General features: G+C 43.8%; 1 protein-coding gene across 3 annotated transcripts in view; it reads right to left on the bottom strand.

Moving 5' to 3' along the window:
• TBCE (tubulin folding cofactor E) overlaps positions 1-22,520 on the bottom strand; it is a 105,425-nt gene that overhangs the window by 65,106 nt on the left and 17,799 nt on the right. The window contains exon 1 of one of the 3 annotated variants that reach the window (XM_053604129.1): positions 7,675-7,957. The exons of 1 other annotated variant lie outside the window; for it this stretch is intronic. In XM_053604129.1, coding sequence (XP_053460104.1) covers positions 7,675-7,688 — 14 coding nt within the window. In that variant the 5' untranslated portion in view covers positions 7,689-7,957. Of the gene's footprint in view, positions 1-2,852; positions 2,860-7,674; positions 7,958-22,520 lie in introns of those variants that run through there. One more of the 3 variants, XM_053604128.1, reaches the window with a different exon arrangement.

The following is a 22,520-nucleotide window of genomic DNA, read 5'->3' as shown; positions in this document are numbered from 1 at the left end:
GCCATCAATCCAGTGTAAAAACCCTAGCCCAAGCAGAGCCAAATCTTTTAGGAAAAAGCATGAGCCCTCCAAGAAAGAATCCATCTTTCTCTTTCCTAAGACTTCACAACAAAAGGACCACTTAAATCTGAAATTACTGTGGGGCACCTTGGCCACATATGAGAGAAAACTTGTCTGAAAATAAGGCCAAACAGAGAAAAGCAGAGTTCATACAATTATGCCTAAAGCCTTTCAGCATCCCAGTTAAGTGAACCACTAAATTTCTTCTTTTCTTTATACCAATTTGAGCTGGATTTCTCCTGCAAATCCTTAAAAATATATAAGAATGTGAGTAATATTTCCTATTTATGGTATGTGGATTTTATGTGTAGCCAATCTGCTGAGTATAAATTCTCTTTTCCTGCTACCATACAGTGGGTAACTATGAGACAATGGGTAATTTTTTTTTTCCCTAAGACAGAATCTCACTCTGTTGCCCTGGGTAGAGTGCAGTGGTATCATCATAGCTCACTGAAACTTCAAACTCCCGGGTTCAAGCAATTCTCCTGCCTCAGCCTCCCAGAGTGCTAGGATTAGAGGTATGAGCCACCATTCCCAGGCGAGATACTGGATAATTTAATCTCTGTATTATTGTTTCCTCATCTGCAAAATGTAGATAATATCAGTACCTACTTCATCGGGCAGTTGTAACAATTAAATGAATTTAGAAGAGTAGAACAGGCCAGGCAAAATATCTCGTGCCTGTAATCCTAGCACTCTGGGAAGCCAACACAGGAAGACGGCTTAAGGCCATGAGTTCAAGACCAGCCTTAGCAAGAGCACCCTGTCTCTACAAAATACAGAAAAATCATTTAGGCACACACCTGTGACCCCACATACTCAGAAGGCTGAAACAGGAGCACTGCTTTAACCCACGAGTTTGAGGCTGCAATGAACTATAATACCACTACTGCCCGCTAGCCCTGACAACAGAGCAAGATTCTATCTCAAGAAAAAAAAAAAAGGAAAAGAAAAGAAAAAGAAATGCAGATGTATAGACTATCTACAAAAATCAACAATTAGTAAACAGTCAATAAATGTTAGCCATTAAGATTAAATTCTTGGGCGGTGCCTGTAGCTCAGTGAGTAGAGCGCCAGCCGAGGGTGGTGGGTTTGAACCCAGTCCCAGCCAAACTACAACAAAACATAGCCGAACGTTGTGGTGGGCACCTGTAGTCCCAGCTACTTGTGAGGCTGAGGCAAGAGAATCGCCTAAGCCCAAGAGCTGGAGGTTGCTGTGAGCTGTGACACCACAGCACTCTACCAAGGGCGACAAAGTAAGACTCTGTATCTAAAAAAAAAAAAAAAAAAAATTCTCTATTCAGATAATGGGAAACTAGTCCATAAATTTAGAGAAATATGTTACAAGTTCATAATAACAGTAGGTATAGCCACCAGGAGACCCAAAAGTTATCTGATGCAAAACAGAAAGGGTAAAAACAGTGGCACTTTGTCAATATTAGAAAAGACTTTTCAACAGGCATTCTATATTTCTAAATTTATTTTCCTAAATCATTACCTGACACTTGTTCAAAATGGTACTAAAAGCTGGGCATGACAGCTCTGCCTATAATCCCAACACTTTGCGAGGCCAAAGTGGAAGGATTGCTTGAGCCCAGGAGTTAGAGACCAATCTTGGCAACCTAGAGAGACCCTGTCTTTTTAAAAGTCTTTTAAAGTGTACCAAAATAAGACTGGGCATGGTGGCTCATGCCTGTAATCCTACAGCACTCTGGGAGGCTGAGGTGAATTGCCTGAGCTCAAGAGTTGGGAACCAGCCTGAGCCAGAGTGAGACCCCATCTCTAAAAATAGCTGGACATTGTGGGAGGCTGAAGCAAGAGAATCGCTTGAGCCAAAGAATTTGAGGTTGCTGTGAGCTATGATGTCACAGTACTCTACATAGAGCAACAAAGTGAGACTGTCTAAAAAAAAAAAAAAAAACAAAATCGAACCAAAATAATTTCTATCAGGTCTGCAGTGTCATTCATTTACCAATACCTTTCATGACATATATCAAAGAAAAATCAACATAACAAGAAACATTTAGATTAAACTGAGATTTAGGAGCTCTGGGCAGTAATCCTTGCTTAGGGACTAACAAATTGGGTTTATGTACCTCTTTGTCATGGTGAAGAACATAAGGAAGTGAAAAACATGCTCTTGCAAGTAATTTACAGTATATCTGGGAAACATAAATGATAGCAAAAAATTAAGATCTAAATTTAGGAATGCCAGGATCAAGTTCAGGGAAAAAGAACCATGTGGGTTAAGAGTAAGTGAAGGCTTTATAGGGAAACCATGCCCTGGTTAACTATTACAAGTGAGCACTTTATAAAGTGAGCACAGAATAAGAGATGAGCAGTCCAACAAGGGAAATATAAGAGGGTTTCACTGACTGGAGGTTCCTGTTGTAAGATGAGATAAAGAATGCAGAATACCTTGAAATAGTTAAGAGGAAAAAAGATAAAAATATTTAATTACCATTCAAAAAGCAACAACTTCTAAGCCTGTCTGCTGTCTTTTTAAATTTTTATTTGAGACAGAGTCTCATTCTATTGCCAGGCTAGAGTGCCATGTCATCATAGCTCACAGCAACCTCAAACTCCTGGGCTCAAACAATCCTTCTTGCCTCCGCCTCCCAAGTAGCTAGGACTACAGGTGGACACCTCCATGCCTGGCTCATTTTTCTATTTTTAGTAGAGACTATTTTTGGAATCAGTCTTACTCAGGCTGGTCTTGAACTCCTGAGCTCAAGCAATCCACCCACTTCAGCCTCTCAGAGTGGTAGGATTATAGGCATGAGTCATCTCACCTGGCCAGTTTTTGTTTTTGTTTTGCTTTTGGTTTTTTGAGACAGAGTCTCACTTTGTTGCCCTCAGCAAAATGCTGTGGCGTCACAGCACACAGCAACCTCAAACTCTTGGGCTTAAGTGATCCTCTTGTCTCAGTTGGGACTATAGGCGCCTGCCACAACGCCTGGCTATTTTTAGAGAAGGGGTCTCACTTTGACTCAGGCTGGTCTTGTACTTGGGAGCTCAGGCAATCCACCTGTCTTGGCCTCCCAGAGTACTAGTGATACAGGACAAGTGGCATCCCAGCCAGCTCATGCAGCTGGGGGGCGCGGACCGGCTGCCTCCACCTTGGTGATGCTGGTGCGGTGGCAGCAGGCAGCAGAACCAGAGGGCTGAGGGTGGGCGGGGGAGCCCCATTTCTTAGGCCTGGAAATGAAAGAGATCGTAGCCATTCATTTGCAACCCAGACACGACTCAGACATGCCCCAGACACGTTATTCCTGACATGACCCAGACATGTCCCAGACACGCTAAATTTAACTACCAAGCTCAGCTAAATGTAACTACCAAGGACCAGACATGTCCCAGACATGTTGTTCCAGACATGACCCAGACATGTCCCGGACATGCTAAATGTAACTACCCAGGGCCCCATGCGACTATATATACCCCTAGACAAAGAGCTTAGAGACAACAGACAGTAGACAGACAGAGAGCTTTTCTCTCCCAACTTGGGTTTTCTCTCTCTGCTAGGAGCTCTGGTGCTTCTATATTCTTTTCTGTAAATAAATCCTGTCTTACCACTGATCTGTGGTCTGTGGATTCATTCTTTGAATCACTGAGAACAAGAACCTACTGAAGAGCAAAATTCCAGTATCACTAGGATTACAGGCGTGTGCCACCTCGCTTGGTCAATTTTGAATTATGGTAAAATACACACAACATAAAATTTATTGTTTTAATCATTAAGTATGTAATTCAGTTGCACTAAGAACATTCACACAGCTATGCAACCAATCTCCAGACTTTGTCTCCAAAACTGAAATTCTATGTCCATTAAATAACAACTCCCCATTTCTGCTTCCTCCCAGACCCCAAAAGATGGAGGAAACTTTAAATTTGTTTCTATGAATTTAACTACTCTAGATACTGCATAAATGGAACCATACAACATTGTCTTTCAGAGACTTGTTTATTTCACTCAGTGTAATCTCCCGCTTTTTTGTATACTTCATGCCTCTGCACAAATTATACTACAAACTCACAGTGCTTCCTTTGCCCTCCTATGTTGAATTATCTCACATAATTTTAAGGAGCTCCTCCAGAAAGCTTTAGGCATTTCTAAGCATGTTTTCTTTCCAAACACCAATGACCTAAATCTACACCAAATCCACAGTTCATTCCAGCTAGTCCTAATAATTGGCAAACTATGATGTTTCCCCGTTCTGATCCCTAACTACTTTCTAGATAGTATTCATTTCAACTATTAACATGTCTATTAATCAATATTAATACTGTATCCCACACCAGGGGCAGTGGCTATAATCCTAGCACTCTGAGAAGCCAAGAGCGGGTGGATTGCCTGAGCTCACCGGTTCAAGAGCGAGATTCAGTCTCTAAAAATAGCCGAATAGCGGCACCCTTAGCACAATGGTTACGGTGCCAGCCACATACACAGAGGCTAGAGGGTGGTTTGGAACCCAGCCCGGGCCAGCTAAAATCAACAATGACAACTTCAACCAAAAATAGCTGGGCCTTGTGGTGGGCACCTGTAGTCCGAGCTACTTCGGTGGCAAAGGCAAGAGAATCGTTTAAGCCCAAGAATTCGAGATTGCTATGAGCTGTGACGCCATGGCACTCTACCAAGGGCGACATAGTGAGACTCTGCCTCAAAAAAAAAAAAAAAAACATACAGAATTATCTTCAGGTTCTCATTCTGTCAGAAAAAATAAGAAAAGAAAGAAATATACAGAATATATAGCTTCCAAACAAGTAAAAGAGGAAGAAGTGAAAAAGAGAAAATAAAGGGGAAAAATTTTCAAAAAAAAAGGTAAGAAAGGAGAAAAAAGCATAGGAAGTATAAAGTGTCAAACGGTACACAAAAAGCCCAAATTAACTCATTCAACCAATTACATTATAAAGTATCTACTAAAAGCCACATACTGTTTTAGGCAACAGGGATACAGCAGTAAATAAAAAAACAGAAAAACACCTGGCCTCATGACCCTTATATCCTAGTGGGGGAAAACATAAACCAGTTAAGTGACTAAGTCATACGGCATGTCATACGATGATAAGGATAAGGACAGGAGTGCAGGCTCGGCGCCTGTGGCTCAAGCAGGCGGGTTCAAATCCAGCCCAGGCCTGCCAAACAACTACAACCAAAAAATAGCTAGGCATGGTGGTGGGCACCTGTAGTCCTAGCTACTTGGGAGGCTGAGGCAAGAGAATCACTTAATGGAAGAAGCCCAAGAGCCCATTGACCCACGAATGGATTAATAAATTGTGGTATATGTACACTATGGAATAGTATGCAGCCTTAAAAAAGATGGAGACTTTACCTCTTTCACGTTTACATGGATGGAGCTGGAACATATTCTTAGTAAAGTATCTCAAGAATGGAAGAAAAAGTATCCAATGTACTTAGCCCTACTATGAAACTAATTTATGGCTTTCACATGAAAGCTATAACCCAGTTATAACCTAAGAATAGGGGGAAGGGGAAAAGGGAGGGGAGGGAGGGGGGAGATGGGCGGAGGGAGGGTGATTGGTGGGATTACACCTGCAGTGCATCTTATGTGAAACTTAGTAAATGTAGAATGTAAATATCTTAACACAATAACTAAGAAAATGCCAGGAAGGCTATGTTAACCAGTGTGATGAAAATGTGTCAAACGGTCTATAAAACCAGTGTATGATGCCCCATGATCACATTAATGTACACAGCTATGATTTAATAAAAAAAAAAAAAAAAAAAGAAAGATGGAGACTTTACCTCTTTCATGTTTACATGGATGGAGCTGGTTCTTAGCAAAGTATCTCAAGAATGGAAGAAAAAGTATCCAATGTCCTCAGCCCTACTATAAAACTAATTTATAGCTTTCATATGAAAGCTATAACCCAATTATAGCCTAAGAATATGGGGAAAGGGAGGGGAGGGGGAGGGGGGAGGATGGGTGGAGGGAGGATAATTGGTGGGATTACACCTACAGTGCATCTTACAAGGGTACATGTGAAACTTACTAAATGTAGAATATAAATGTTTTAACACAATAACTAAGAAAAAGCCAGAAAGGCTAGGTTAACCAGTGTGATGAAAATATTTCAAATTGTATATAAAACCAGCACATGGTACCCCATGATTGCATTAATGTACACAGCTATGATTTAATGAAAAAAAAAAAGAGAATCACTTAAGCCCAGGAGTTAGAGGTTACTGTGAGCTGTGATGCCACAGTACCCTACCCAGGGTGACAGCTTGAGGGTCTGTCTCAAAAAAAAAAAGGACAGGAGTGCAATAGATATGCTAAGAATAAAGTGGCTTGTCAAAGGTCTCACTGAGAAGGTAGTAGTACCCAAAACATGAAGGAGGCAAAAAACTGAACCATGTAGTTATACCCGGGAGGCCGTTTCAGGCAATAGAACAGTAAATGCAAATATTCTGGGTGTCGGATTTGCTTGAGGAGACCATTCAGTAAAGCAAACAGGAGACTAATAAGAGATGAAAGACTGAAGCAGGACCAGGTCATTCAGGACTTTGAAGGCCACTGTGAAGACTTTGCCTTTACTCTGAGTGAAATGTGTAGTCCTTTTTTGAGAGGAAACAGATGATCTGACTTTTTGGTAGGGATGAGGGGATCATTCTAGATGCTGTGATTCATATAGACTGAAAACTAGGTAAGTGGCTGCCGCAGCCACCTGGATAAGAAAAGACTGTTAACACGAACATATGAAGGTGATGAGAAGGGCTTGTGAGTGTGGTAGATTCTGAAAGTGAAGTCCATAGGATGTTCTGGCAGATTATATGAGTGAAGGATAAGGTTCTGATCTGAATATTTTATCTCATTAGTGACAATGAATGTAAATACAATAAACCTGCCAGTCAAAAAGCAGACTTTGGCTTAGATTTTAAAAAGAATCCCAGTGATACGCTGTTTACAACAGCACATAAAATACGAGCCTAAAGAAAAGTTAAAACCAAAATGATGAAAAAAGTGATGAAACAAATATCAAAAAACAGCCGTGGCTACATTAACATCAATCAAAGGAGAAGTCTTCTCTTTTCACCCTTCTCTCTTCTCTCCCTGTTTGGCACATGTTAACCCTGTCTTCCCCACAGGACTGCTTCTTAAGGGACAAGGCGTCATGCTCTCATTTGGATCCACCCACAAATTAGAACAGTACTCCAGGTGGTAGTAAGTACCATGTAAAAATTGTCATTTTAAATGTTTTCCGTCTATTTAACGTTATTTTTCCTTCATCACAAATATTGATTTGCAAGGACGGAGCTGTCACTCTAAGGCGAAACTAAGTCGCTGGTTGCCTGTACCAATTTCGCCTCTTCCAAAGGGACATGCCAATTCCCCGTGAAAAGCTTAAAAAACAAGGGATCACGTTCGGCTACCCCTAAATCAGGCTTTCCGTGCAGCGCAGGGCGGCGCCGCAGCCCGGGGGCCCTGCGGCCAGCCAGTCTGGGCTGGGTCACACAGGCGGACAGCGGGCAACGCCCGGCTCGGCAACCTGGGAAGATGCCAGCAAAGGAAAAAAGACCGAGAGCACTGCGAGGTGGAGCATGGCCAGGAAAACTCGACTCCCTCAGCTCCCCAAACCGCCGGGTCTCACCTGCCCTCGGACATCTCAGGAGCTCGGAGCAGCGGCCCTTCCAGCAAGCGTACGGTCCAGCCGCTCAGCGCCCGGCTCTGGCCGGAAGTCCTATGCGAAGAAAGGAAGTCCCACCCCCTCGGTTGTGAGCGGCAGCTCCTGGGGCGCCGCTGTCCAAGTCTGCGGCAATATTGGCGGAGGAAGGATCCGTCGCTGCACCTACGCCCAGACCTCGCCCGGTTGCTGCCCAAGCGACTTCCCAGCGCTGGGGAGACGGAGCAATCCAGCAATGCCCGCGAGTTCCAGCAGACTTGCTACCACGGAAGTGAGTTACAAGTCCTGTAGGAAACGCAGTTTATTGAGAGTCTACCGCATGGGTAGTACGTGGTTGTCACAGAGAAGAATATAGTGTTTGTCAACGGAAAAGAACCGAAACTCAGAAAAATAACTTAAAAGAGGTTTATTCTAGCCGGGCGTTGTGGTGGGCGCCTGTAGTCCCAGCCACTGGGGAGGCTGAGGCGAGAGAATCGCCTAAACCCGAGAGTTTGAAGTTGCTGTGAGCTGTGACGTCACGGCACTCTACCCAGGGCGACACAGTGAGACTCTGTCTCTAAATAAATAAATTAATTAATTAATAAAGTTTATTCTGAGCTGAATGTATGGGACCGTGGCCCAGAAAGCCACACCCAAGAAGCCTTGGGCAAGGTGGATAGGGTACAGTTTGGTTTTATACATTTCAGAGAGATGAGAGTTCCCTGTGAAGTGATAAATCAGTACACGGAACGCCTACATTGGTTTGGCAAAAGAAAAAAAAAAGGCAGCAATGGTGCTTCACGGGATAATGGTAGGTTAAAGACTCTTTTGTTTGTATTGGTTAAGGAAATGAAGCTTTGTCTAAAGATCTGGAGTGTTTTAAGTTAAGGAAGTCTGTTAATCAGAAACAAGCCACTGACATAAACTTAGATTCAAGGAATCTGTTAACTACATTGATGACCTGCACTTGTCACTTAGGCTTTGTCTCCTATAGCCTTAGGCCTGTTAATGAGTTACTAAGGATATCTCCAAGAAAGGATGTGGTTAGGTCAGCGCTGATAGCACAGTGGTTACAGCACCAGCCACATACAGTGTGGCTGGGGGGTTGGAACCCTGCCTGGGCCACCTAAACAACAATGACAACTGCAACAGAAAAATAGCCAGGTGGTGTGGTGGGCGCCTGTAGTCCCAGCTACTTGGGAGGCTGAGGCAAGAGAATCACTTGAGCCCAAGAGTTGGAGGTTACTGTGAGCTGTGACGGTCACAGCACTCTACCGAGGGCGACACAGGGAGACTCTGTCTCAAAAAAAAGAAGAAAGGATGTGGGAGGGTATGGCCAGCAACTCAGCTTTAAGGTATTTCTTGGGGTCCCCTTGCCCAAAAAGGGGTTCATTCAGTCAGTTTAAGATTTTATTTCATTTTATTTTTTTATTGTTAGGGATTCATTGAGGGTACAAGAAACCAGGTTACACTGATTGCATTTGTTAGGAAAAGTCCCTCTTATAATTGTGTCTTGCCCCCCAAAGGTGTGTCGCACACCGAGACCCCACCTCCCTCCCTCCTTCCCTCTCTCTACTTTTCCTTTCTCCCACTCTCCTCCCTCCTCCTCTCTCTCTGCTTTCCTCCCCTCCCCCGTACTAGGTCATTAATTGTCCTCATATCAAAATTGTATACATAGGATTCGTGCTTCTCCATTCTTGTGATGCTTTACTAAGAATAATGTATTCCACTTCCATCCAGAGTTTAAGATTTTATTTTATTATTTTTTTTTTGAGACACAGTCTCACTCTGTCACCCCGGTAGAGTACTATGGCTTCATAGCTCACAGCGACCTCAACTCTTACCCTTAAGCAAACATTTGCCTCAGCGTCCCCAGTAACTGGGACTACAGTGCTTGCTACCAACCCCTCTAGTTTATCTATTTTTAGCAGAGATGGGTCTCATAGTTGTTTAGGCTGGTCTCAAACTCCTGAGTTTAGGAAATCTACCCACCTCAGCCTCCTAGAGTGCTAAGATTACAGGCATGAGCCACCACACCCGGCCAATTTTATTTTGCTTTATAGCCTCCAAAACTGAAAGAAAAAAATGTAGTAGCTAAAGCATAAGGCAGAATGACAGTAAATGCAATTAATAGAAAAAATAATAGAAAAAGCAACTATCTAGACAAGTTCATTTCTTTTTTTTTTTTTTGAGACAGAGTCTCATTATGTTGCCCTTGGTAGAGTGTCTCAGCTCACAGCAACCTCCAACTCTTGGGCTCAGGAGATTCTCTTGCATCAACATCCCAAGTAGCTGGGACTACTGGCACCCACCACAATGCCCTGCTATTTTTTTGTTGCAGTGTCATTGCTGTTTAGCTGGCCTGGACCAGGTTCAAACCCTTCAGCCTCGGTGCATGTGGCCGGCATCATAACGACTGTGCTACAGGCACCAAGCTGACAAGTTCATTTCTATGCATCAGTTTTCTCATATATTGAAATCTAATAACTGGATCATTGGTTAGTTGTAAGGATCAAATGAGATGACATAAATAAGCACTTAGCAATAGGGGCTGGCACATGATTAAAACACACATTACTGGCCAGGCATGGCGGCTCATGCCTATAAACCACGTTCTCTGGGAGGCCAAGGCCAGAGTATCACTTGATCTCAGGAATTTGAGACCAGCCTGAGCTAGTAGAGAGACTGATTGCTACTAAAAAAAATTAGTCAGGCATGATAGCATATACCTTTAGTCCCAGCTACTCAGGAGGTCGAGGCAGGAGAATTGCTTGAGCCCAGGAGTTTGGGGCTGCAGTGAGCCATGATGACACCACTACACTCTACCTGGAGCGACAGAGGAAGATTCTGCCTCAACAAAATAAACAACAAAACCCCACACAATACCTATGCTATTATTTTAAATTTTGTATTTTTACTTTTATTATTATTATTATTATTAGAGACAGAGTCTTACTTTGTCACGCTCGGTAGAGTGCTGTGGCATCACAGCTCACAGCAACGTCAAACTCTTGGGTATAAGCGATTCTCTTGCCTCACCCTGCCAAGTAGCTGGGACTACTAGGCACATGCCACAATGCCCAGCTATTTTTTTGTTGCAGTTTGGGCAGGGCTGGGTTCAAACTCACCACCCTCAGTATATGGGGCCGGCGCCCTACTCACTGAGCCACAAGCCCTACTTTTATTATTATTATTTTTTTTCTTTTTTGCAGTTTTTGGCCGGGGCTGGGCCTGAACCCACCACCTTCGGCATATGGGGCGGGTGCCCCACCCCTTTGAGCCATAGGCACCGCCCTACTTTTATTATTTGTAATTGACTCAGTAATTATACATATTTATGGGTACAGTCTGATTTTTTTTTGCAGTTTTTGGCCAGGGCCGGGTTTGAACCCGCCACCTCCAATATATGGGGTCAGCACCCTACTCCTTTGAGCCACAGGCACCATCTGATTTTATTATTTTTTTGAGACAAGAGTCTCAAGCTGTCGCCCTGGGTAGAGTGCTATGGCGTCACAGCTCACAGCAACCTCAAACTTCTGAGTTTAAGTGATTCTCTTGTCTCAGCCTCCCAAGTAGCTGGGACTACAGGTACCTGCCACAATGCCTGGCTATTTTTTGGTTGGAGTTGTCGTTGTTTAGCAGGACTGGGTCGGGCTCGAACCAGCCAGCCTCGGTGTATGTGGCTGGCGCCCTGGTGCTCTTACTCACTGAGTTACAGGCACTAAACTATGGGTACCGAGTCACAGTCCGATATTTTAATACATGTTTACAGGGAGTAATTATCAAATCAGTGTAATTAGCATAGCCATCACCTCAAACATTTATCATTTCTTTGTGTTGGGAACATTTAAAATCCACTTGTCTAGTTATTTGGAAATAAGCAATAAATTGTTGTTAATTATACTCATCCTATAATGTTATAGAACACTAAAATATAGTCTTTTTTGTTTGTTTTATTGAGACGGAGTCTCAGTTTGCCCGCCTCAGTAGCTCACAGCAACCTCAAACTCTTGGGCTCAAGGGATTCTCTTGCCTCAGCCCTCCTGGTAGCTGGGACTACAGACACCTGCCATTTTTAGAGACAGGGTCTCCCTCTTGCTCTGGCTGGTATCAAACTCCTGAGCTCAGGTTATCCATCTGCTTTGGCCTCCCAGAGTGCTACATTACAGGTGTGAGCCAATGTGCCGGGCCAAATAATATTCTTTCCATCTAGCTATACTTTGTATCCTTTAACTAACCTTTAGCTGACCCCACCTGCCCATGCTAATACTATTATTGAGGAAAATAAAAGAGATATTTATTTATTTATTTATTTTTGAGGCAGGGTCTCAGTCTGTCACCCTGGGTAGAGCACAGTAGCAATATAATAGCTTACTGTAGCCTCAAACTTCTGGGCTTAAGTGATCCTTCTACCAGAGCCTCCCAAATAGCTGGGACTATAGGCACACACCACCATGGCCAGCTATTTTTTTCTATTTTGGGTAGAGACGGGATCTCACTCTTTCTTAGGCTGGTCTCAAGCAATCCTATCATTATTGTTGATAAAAATTAAAGAGGATGGTTGGGGCTGTGGCTCATGCCTATAATCCTAGCACTCTGGGAGGCCTGAGGCAGGTGGATTGCTTGAGTTTAGGAGTTTAGAGATTAGTCTGAGGAAGAGCAAGACCCCATCTCTATTAAAAATAGAAAAACTAAGTGGGCATTATGAAGGTGCCTGTAGTCCCAGGCTAAGGCCAGAGGATTGCTTGAGCCCAATAGTTTGAGGTTGCTGTGAGCTATGATGCCAGGCACTCTAGCCTGGGGCAATAGAGTGAGCCTCTGTCTCAAAAAAAAAATACAATTAAATAAAAGAGGGTTTTATTTATTTATTTATTTATTTATTTATTTTTTTTTTTTCCGGCCGGGGCTAGGTTTGAACCTGCCACCTCCGGCATATGGGACCGGCGCCCTACTCCTTCAGCCACAGGCGCCGCCTATTTATTTATTTTTTGAGACAGGGTCTCACTGTGTTGCCCTGGGTAGAACGCAGGGGCATCATCATAGCTTACTGCATCCTCAAACTCCTGAGCTCAAGGGATCCCTCCACCTCTCCCTCCCAGGATACCAGAATTACAGGTGTGAGCCACTGTAACTGGCCTGTAAGAGGTCTTTAAACCCAACTAAAGGGAAACTGAATAACATTTCAGTGAGGTAGCATTCAAGCTGAATGTTAAAGTTGAGCAAGATTTCAATAGGTAGAGATACATATCCAGCCTCCCAACCAGCTGGGACTACAGGTGCCTGCCACATGCCCGGCTATTTTTTGTCGCAGTTGTCATTGCTGTTCAGCTGGCCTGGGGCAGGTTCAACCTGCCAGCCTCGGGGTATGTGGCTGGCGCTGTAACTACTGTGCTATGGATGCCTGAGCCATGCTTTGGTTAATTAATGGAAGGACATAGGCTGAGAAAGTTTGTAAGAGGTCAAAGACTGAAAATAAAAATTATACCAAGACTCGAGATGAAAGGAAAATGGAATCCAGGCTCTGTTTGGGCAACATCAGCCTTTATTTCCACCTCAGTGAGGGTGAGCTGAGTTGGAGAAAGAAGTCGGTGCATGGGTAATGCCCTGTAATGGTGTATGGGGGTTCTAAAGGCCGGAAGGATGGGGGGTTAGCACATCCACCTTTCCAGGGTATGACATCCGTCAGAAGGATAGAAGTTGATCCATTTAGGTGGGTGTACTGTATTTGGGCTGGGTTCCTACATTTGACTCTATCACTTTGTTCCTTAAAATAAACTTTCAGAAACTTAGAAATCCTATCAGTAAAAATAGAATATCCCACTCATTGAAATGTGTTTCAGAATTGTCAGGTGGCTGTGAGAAGCATAGCAGTCCAAGTAAACACCAATAGAGAAACAGGAAAATCTTTTTTTTTTTTTTTTTTTTTTGAGACAGAGTCTCAAGGTGTCGCCCTGGGCAGAGTGCTGTGGCGTCACAGCTCACGGCAACCTCCAACTCCTGAGCTTAAGCAATTCTCCTGCCTCAGCCTCCCAAGTAGCTGGGACTACAGGCGCCTGCCACAATGCCTATTTTTTTTTTTTTTTTTTTTTTGCAGTTGTCGTTGTTTTCGCTGGCCTAGGCCAAGTTTGAACCCGCCAGCCTCTGTGTATGTGGGCAGCGCCCTACCCAATGAGCTACGGGTGCCACCAAAACTGGAAAATCTTGGATGAGAAAAGTATGTGCAAAAATGGCCCTGAAAGGCTTAGCGCCTGTAGCTCAAGCAGCTAAGGCACCAGCCACATACACCAGAGCTGGTGGTTTCAAATCCAGCCTGTGCCTGCCGAACAATGAGAACTACAACCAAAACATAGCCGGGCATTGTGACAGGCACCTGTGGTCCCAGCTATTTGGGAGGCTGAGCCAAGAGAATCACTTAAGCCCAAGAGTTTGAGGTTGCGGTGAGGTGTGATGCCACAGCACTCTACCCAGGGCGACAGCTTGAGGCTCTGTCTCAAAAAAAAAAAAAAAATGGCCCTGAAGGAGTTTACTGATGATGTTGGGGGTCCAGGGTCCCGGTTCCCTGAACCTAGTTGACCTGGTTCGATTACTGTGCTGGGCTACAAAGTTTAACCACAGCACAGCAGTAATTGAAAGCAAAAGTGAGTGGAAACGGAAAATAAAACGGGAGCAGCACAGGCAGCATGAATAGAGAGCAGAGTAACCTGCACAAGGTTCAGTGTGACAAAGAGAAATTTTATTTAGGAAGAACAAGGAGGAAGTTTAGAGAACGTCCAAAGAGAGTGGGAAATGGGTCCAGCTCCTGAAGGAGAGAAGGTGAGAGGGGTGCACGGGCTGGCAGAGGTACAAATGCCCTCGTTAGTCTCTGTTTGAAATGGGTTGCAAGTCTTGCATTGGCGTCTTCACGCCCACAGGCAGTACTGCCCTTTCTGTTGGTTATGGATGGTTACTTTATCCCCACATTCTTACGGGCCTTCCAGATTTCCCTGTTCAGTAGGTCAGGTTTTCCTCCCCCACCCCTTGAAGTCCCTTTCTTAGTGTACCAGGTGAACAAAAGCAAAGAGCTCATACAGTACTGTCTGTGAGGGAGTTTTTAGCCAGTAAACGAATAACTATATTGGAACACCCTCCCTACACACTTGATCCGGTCCCCAGTGACTTTTTTCTTTAGCTGAAGATAAATACTGAAAAGACACATTGAGGAAATTTAGGACATCAAGGGTAATGTGATGACAGCTCTGATGGCCATTCCAGTAAGAGTTCCAAGATTGCTTTGAAGGGTGAACGAGGCACTGGTGTGGGTGCACAGCTTCCCCAGGGGAGTACTTTGATGATGACCATAGTGATAATCAGCATGAGAGATGTAGCACTTTTTCTAGGACAAGTTCGTGATTGTAATTGTCAGTTCTTATAGACCTTGGATGCTAATGACCATTTTTCCTGCCACATGGGAAGAGCTTGTCCTCAGTACGAGAGAATGAAGCCAACATAAAAAGACAAAGTCGACAGAGATGTGAGGGTAAAGAAGGAGAAAGCTAATCATCTGAGACCCAAGGTTTAGTGATGCGTCAAGTCAGAAACATCCCTGGATTTCACAGTCACATGGACACGCTCCCGCCAAAATTTCCTTTATGATTATATGAGTCTGAATTGGGTTTCAGTTATTTGTAATAGAAAGAGGTGGGCAGCAGTAGGGCGGCGCCTGTGGCTCAAGGAGTAGGGCGCCGGTCCCATATGCTGGAAGTGGCGGGTTCAAACCCAGCCCCGGCCAAAAAAAAAAAAAGAAAGAGCTGGGCAGCGCCTGTAGCTCAAAGGAGTAGGGTGCTGGCCCCATATGCCACAGATGGTGGGTTCAAACCCAGCCCTGGCCAAAAAAAAAGGCATATATATAAAGAAAGAGCTATAGCCACCATAGAGTTCAGCACCCAAATCCATCATTAATAGGTCAAATAAAATAGGAAATTCCACATCTCAGGCTAGGGGAAAGATAAAGACTAAATGTCTTAAGATAAAAGAGATTGGAGGCTCAGCGCCTATAGCTCAGCGAGTAGGGTGCCAGCCACATACACTGGAGCTGGTGGGTTCAATCAAACCAGCCTGGGCCTGCCAAACAACAATGACAACTACAACCAAAAAAAAAAAAAAAAAAAAAGAAAGAAAGAAAATAGCTGGGCATTGTGGCAGGGGCCTATAGTCCCAGCTACTTAGGAGGCTGAGGCAAGAGAATCACTTAAACCCAAGAGTTTGAGGTTGCTGTGAGCTGAGACAGCACAGCACTTTACAGAGGGTAAGAGTGAGACTCTGTCTCAAAAATAAATAAAAATAGGGCGGCCCCATATGCCAGGGGTGTTGGGTTCAAACCCAGCCCTGGCCAAACTGCAACAACAACAAAAATAGCCGGGTGTTTTGGTGGGCGCCTGTAGTCCCAGCTACTCAGGAGGCTGAGCAAGAGAATCACTTAAGCCCAAGAGTTTGAGGTTGCTGTGAGCTGTGATGCCCCAGCACTCTGCTGAGGGTGACATAGTGAGACTCTGTCTCAAAAAAGAAAAAAATCTCATGTATCTCTATATATCCTATTGGTCTTGTTTCTCTAGAGAACCCTGACTAATATGGCAATGCTGTGAGTAACAACCTTCAACCTATCAGCCCCTTCGAGGGTTGTCTCATTTGCAGAGAACTGCCTTTCCTGAGGTCACAATTCCTCCTGCGTAGCCCACATCCAGGGACTAATTAATGTGGGGGTATAAAGGCCTGGCCATCTTTGGCTGTCTCAAGGTAATACTGAGGGGCCATGCTAACTCCAAAGCTCCCTGTGGCATCAGCCCAGGCTGGCACCAGACTCACAGCACAGCTTGACTTCTCCATTGGCCCAGTCCAACTTCTTTTCCTTTCCTTCCACAGGGCACGCCTTAATAAAATCCACACAGTGCACACCATCTAGGATTCTGTTTCCCTGGAAACTCAACCTGTGATAGTTTGTGTAGTAGCAGTCTGAGAAAGCAATTATTTTTTAGAGTTGTGCCATTGTGTTGATCCAGCAATGAGGACCCCACTACTGGTAGGGACAGTACCCTGCCCTTGGCATAGGTCTAACCACTACCACTTTAACAGCTGGTGAATTGGGATTGTATACCAGGGGAAGAGAAGGCATTAAATACATTATGTGGCCTTTTGATGGCAAAAAATAGTAACAACAAGGATAATCAAATTGGGTGGCTATTGCTAAATGTGATTAAAGTTCCAGAAAAATACAACAAACAAACTGAGAGTGACTGACATTTGAAAGCTATGTGTGAAAGCCAGAGGACCCCTTAGTCTACAAGAAGGAAGTTTAGAATCAAGCCGGGGACTTGTCAGAGTAACTGAGCTCTAATAAACTCTCACCTAAGGCAAATCTTTCCAATCAAGTCCTCTGATTGTAAAAGTATGGAACCTAATAAATGGAATGGTAACTTTTAGGTTGATGACCTGAAAATCTTGAATCTCTAGATTCTCTTGAACTTTCTGTGCCCACAGAATGCCCCTGATCTTTCCCTGTATAGTGCTGGCATTCCCTGCTGGTCAGCGTACTGACAGAAACTGGGAAAGTAGAATCATTGGATTCTGCTGTGATTAATCAAGGGACCTAGATTACCGGTTATATAAGAAAGAGTTTACTCTTTCAGAATACAGGATTTAACTCCCTGGCAAGAACTCTAGGAGATGCTTTAAACTTGTTACTAGAATGGTTTCTAAAAGAATGAAAAAAGTAAAGGCCAGGGTGGCTCCTGTAGCTCAGTGGGTAGGGCACTGGTCCCATACCGAGGGTGGCAGGTTTGAGCCTGGCCCCAGCCAAACTGCAACAACAACAAAAATAGCTGGACATTCTGGGCAACACCTGTGGTACCAGCTGCTTGGGAGGCTGAGGCAAGAGAATCGCTTAAGCCTAAGAGTCGGAGGTTGCTGTGAGCTGTGACACCACAGCACTCTACTGAGGGCAATAAAGTGAGCCTGTCTCTAAAAAAAAAAAAAGAAAGAAAGAAAAAAGTAAAGCCCCCCTCTACTGAAACTGAAATGATACACTGTGGCCATGGGAGGTGAATGTACTAAATGGTCCAGGAGGCCCAGTGGTAGAAATCAACCAGAGTACCTGGGAGAAGTAGCAGACTATAGAGCAGGGAAGGGAATACGCAACATGAGATCAGTTGGAAGATCCTGTAATTCTAAAAGATAAAGGAAAGTATTTACAAAGTAAAGAGAAAGGAGAAGATGGAAAAGAAGGAGAAGGGTAGGAAGAAAAAAAGGAAGGAGTAAATAAGAGGTCATGTCAAAAGGACACAGGAGCCAACTTGAAAGAGCCTCCAATGGCCAAAGCTAAAACAATTTCAGCAGCAAAACAGGAAATGACATCAAATTATAACCTCCAAATAAAATAAATATCTGTGAGTCCATTCAATTTAGAATTTTTTTTTTTTTTTTGGTTGCAATTGTTTAGCTGGCCCAGGCTAGGTTTGAACCTGCCACCCTTGGTGTATGTGGCTGGCACTATAACCACTGTGCTACAGGCGCTGAGCACAAATCCAGCCTGGGTCTGCCAAACAACAATGACGGTTGCAACCAAAAAATAGCCGGGTGTTGTGGGCGCCTGTAGTCCCAGCTACTTGGGAGGCTGAAGCACGAGAATCGCTTGAGCCCAGGAGTTAAGAGTTTGCTGTGAGCTGTGATGCCACAGCGCTCTACCCAGGGCAACAGCTTGAGGCTTTGTCTCAAAAAATTAAAAAAAAAAAAAAGAAAAGAAAATCTATTAGTCTCTTTAACTTCCCACCCCTTGTATTAGCTCATCTACTGCCTTTCATATTAGAATTGAGTATGTTAGATTCTTGCTTTCCCATTCTTGTGATACTTTACTACAAAGAATGTGTTCCACCTCCATCCAGGTTAATACAAAAGATTTAAAGTCTCCATCTTTTTTAATGGCTGAATACTATTCCATGCTGTACATATACCACAGCTTGTTGGTGGGCATTTAGGTTTCCACATTTTGGCACTTGTAAAATTGAGCTGCATAAACACTCTAGTGCAAATGTCCTTATGATAAAAGGATTTTTTTTTTCTTCTGGGTAGATACCTAGTAATGGGATTGTGGAATCAAATGGGAGGTCTAATTTGAGTTCTTTGAAGATTCTCCATACTTCCTCGTAAAAGGGTTGTATTAGTTTGCAGTCCCATCAGCAGTGTAAAAGTGTTCCCTTCTCTCCACATCCACACCAGCATTGGCAGCTTTGAGACTTTGTTATTTGGGCCATTCTCATAGGGGTAAGGTGGTATCTCAGGGTAGTTTTGATTTGCATTTCTCTGATGATAAGGGAGGGTGAACATTTTTTCATGTGTTAGCCTTTTTTTTTTTTTTTTTTTTAGACAGAGTCTCACTATGTCGCCCTCCATAGATTGCAGTGGCATCACGGCTCACAGCAACTTCCAACTCCTAGGCTTAAGTGATTCCCTTGCCTTAGCCTCCCAAGTAGCTGAGACTACAGGTGCCTACCATAATGCCTGGCTATGTCTGTCTTCTTTAGAGAAGGTTCTATTCATCTCTCTTGCCCAGTGATATAGGGGATTGTTGGGTCTTTTTTGTTGATAAGTTCTCTGTGGGTCCTAGTTATCAAGCTTTTGTCTGATTCATAATATGCAAATATCTTTTCCCATTCTGAAGGTTGTCTATTTGCTTTGGTTATTGTTTCCTTAGATGTACAGAAGCTTTTCAGTTTAATTAAGTCCCATTTGTTTATTTTTGTCATTGCTAAGATTGCCATGGAAGTCTTCTTCATAAAGTCTTTCCCCAGGCTGATATCTTCAAGTGTTTTCCTTACACTTTCTTTGAGGATATTTATTGTTTCATGCCTTAGGTTTAAATCTTTCAATTTTAAATTTTTTTTTTTTTTTTTTAGAGACAGAGTCTCACTATGTCACCCTTGGTAGAGTGCTGTCCTGTTACAGCTCACAGCAACCTCCAGCTCCCGGGCTTAGGTGTTTCTCTTGCCTCAGCCTCCTGAGTAGCTGGGACTACAGGCACCTGCCACAACGCCCAGCTATTTCTTATTGCAGTTTGGCTGGGGCTGGGTTTGAACCCTCCACCCTCGGTATATGGGGCCGGTGCCCCACTCACCGAGCCACAGGTGCTGCCCAGGTTTAAATCTTTTATCCATCTTGGCTGAGTGCCTGCAGGTCAGTGGTTAGGGTGCCAGCCACGAACACCAGGGCTGGTGGGTTGGAATCCAGCCCAAGCCTGCTAAACAACAAAGAAAGTATTTTATACATCTTGAATCAATTTTTCTAAGTGGTGAGAGGTGCAGGTCCAGTTTTAGTCTTTTACATGTGGTTATCCAGTTCTCCCAATACCATTTATTGAATAGGGGTTCTTTTCCCTAGTGTATGTTCTTGTTTGGTTTATCAAAAATCACGTAGTTCTAAGATGATGATTTCATCTCATGTTTTCTGTTCAGTTCCTAATGTCCATGTCTCTATTTTTGTGCCAATACCATGCTGTTTTGATCACTATGGCTTTGTAGTATAGGCCTAAAGTCTGGTAGAGTAATACTCCCAGCTTTGTTTTTATTACTAAGAATTGCCTTGGCTATATGGGTTTTTTTTCCTGGTTCCATATGAAACAAAGAATTATGTTTTCCAAATCTTGAAAGTATGATGATGGAATTTTAATGGGGATTGCACTGAATCTGTAGATTGCTTTGGGAAATATAGACACTTTGACAATGTTGACTCTCATTTTACAATTTCTATTAAGCGTTACAACCTTTGGTAAGATTTACAAACTACTTTTCAGTTTATCATTAGTACCACCTCACCCACAGAGGTCTAAATATCTCCATTACTTATTATAGTAACTCTTCCAGTACATTGTTTTTATCTATGTGCAATGATAAATTTTTTTTTTTTTTTTTTTTTTTGCAGTTTTTGGCCGGGGCTGGGTTGAACCCGCCACCTCCAGTATATGGGGCCAGCACCCTACTCCTTTGGGCCACAGGCACCGCCCATTTTTTTTTTTTGGTAGAGACAGATTCCTAGCTACTCAGGAGGTTGAGGCAAGAGAATCTCCTAAACCCAAGAGCTGGAGGTTGCTGTGAGCTATGATGTCACAGCACTCTACCAAGGGCAATAAAGTGAGACTCTGTCTCTAAAAAAAAACAAACAAAAAAAGAACTTGTATGACAAGGCAAATGTTTCCCAAATGTCTCTGTAACAGGACACCCCTTATCAAAGGTCATGATCATTTTTTTTTTTTGAGACAGAGTTGCACTCAGTAGAGTGTCGGGGCATCATAGCTCACAGTAACCTCAAACTCTTGAGCACAAGCAGTTCTCTTGTCGCAGCCTCCCAAATAACTGGGACTACAAGTGCCTGCCAGATCGCCTAGTTTTTTTTTTTTTTTTTTAGAGATGGAGTCTTGCTCTTGCTCAGGCTGGTCTTGACCCTGTAAGCTCAGGGCAATCCACCTGCCTCAGCCTCCCAGAATGCTGGGTAACAGGTGTGAGCCACCATGCCCAGCCTTATGAATCATTCTAACAAATTTTTTGTTTTTTTTTGAGACAGAGTCTCACTTCGTCACTCTTGGTAGAGTGGTGTGGCGTCATAGCTCATAGCAACCTCAAACTCTTGGGCTCAAAGCAATTCTCTTACCTCACCCTCCCGAGTAGCTGGAACTACAGGTGCCTGACACAAAGCCCAGCTATTTTTAGAGATGGGATCTTGCTCTTGCTCAGACTGGTCTTGAACTCCTGAGCTCAGGCAATCTACTCACCTGGGTCTCCCAGAGTGCTACGATTATAGGCATGAGCCACCGTGAGGGGCCACTTTGGGTCTGTCTTGGAATAGTCTGTCTCAGCCAGGTGTGCTGGCTCACCATGGGAGGCTGATGCAGGTGGATTGCTTAAGCTCAGGAGATCTGCCTGGGCAAGAGCGAGACTTCATCTGTACTAAAATAAACACCAGTTGGGTGTTCTGGCGGGCGCCTGTAGTCCTAGCTACTTGGAAGGCTGAGGCAAGATCACTCGAGCCCAGGAGTTTGAGGTTGCTGGGAGCTATGATGATGCCACTGCATTATACCCAGGGGGAAAACCGAGTGAGACTTTTGAGACAGTTTCACCATGGCCCTTGGTAGAGTGCTGTGGTGTCACAGCTCACAGTAACCTCAAATTCTTGGGCTTAAGCGATTCTCTTGCCTCAGCCTCCTAAGTAGCTGGGACTACAGGCGCCTGCCACAATGCCCAGCTATTTTTGGGTGTAGTTGTCATTGTTGTTTGGCAGGCCTGGGATGGATTCGAACTTGCCAGCTCTGGTGTATGTGGCTGGCATCCTAGCCACTGAGCTACAGGCACCAAGCCAAACTTCAGAATTAAGTAAACTTAACCTCTACCTTTTTTCAGAAACAAAGCCAAAAATGAAAAAAAAAAAAAAAAAAAAAGAGACAGAAAGAAAACAAAGTCTGTCTTTTATGTCAAGAAAGGTGGTTTGTCCTCCTGCCCTGGGCCAATCTAGTTTGTTTCTTGATTCCCTCCCTTTCGCTGAGGGTGTTGTTCTATCCCACTTTCCCATCTAGATATCTCAAGATCTCCCCATTGGCTTTTTATAACAAATGTGTACCAAGAGGAAGGAAAAGGGAAGAGAATGTATATTTATGAAGTATCTATGGGGTGCCAGATGCTTTGTTGAAGCATTTACTGAGCAATGTCAGAACCTATAGTACAGATCAAAGCACTTGGCACTGCCTCCCATTGTTTATGCACACTGCGTGCTGGTTTATTGTGAGAACACTTTGCTTCCTATAATCTCTCCTTCCTCCA

Source organism: Nycticebus coucang, chromosome 10 (assembly GCF_027406575.1).
Source record: "Nycticebus coucang isolate mNycCou1 chromosome 10, mNycCou1.pri, whole genome shotgun sequence".
NCBI lineage: Eukaryota > Metazoa > Chordata > Mammalia > Primates > Lorisidae > Nycticebus > Nycticebus coucang.
The sequence above is the reverse complement of the archived record's forward strand: the minus strand, read 5'-3'. Positions and strand labels throughout refer to the sequence as shown.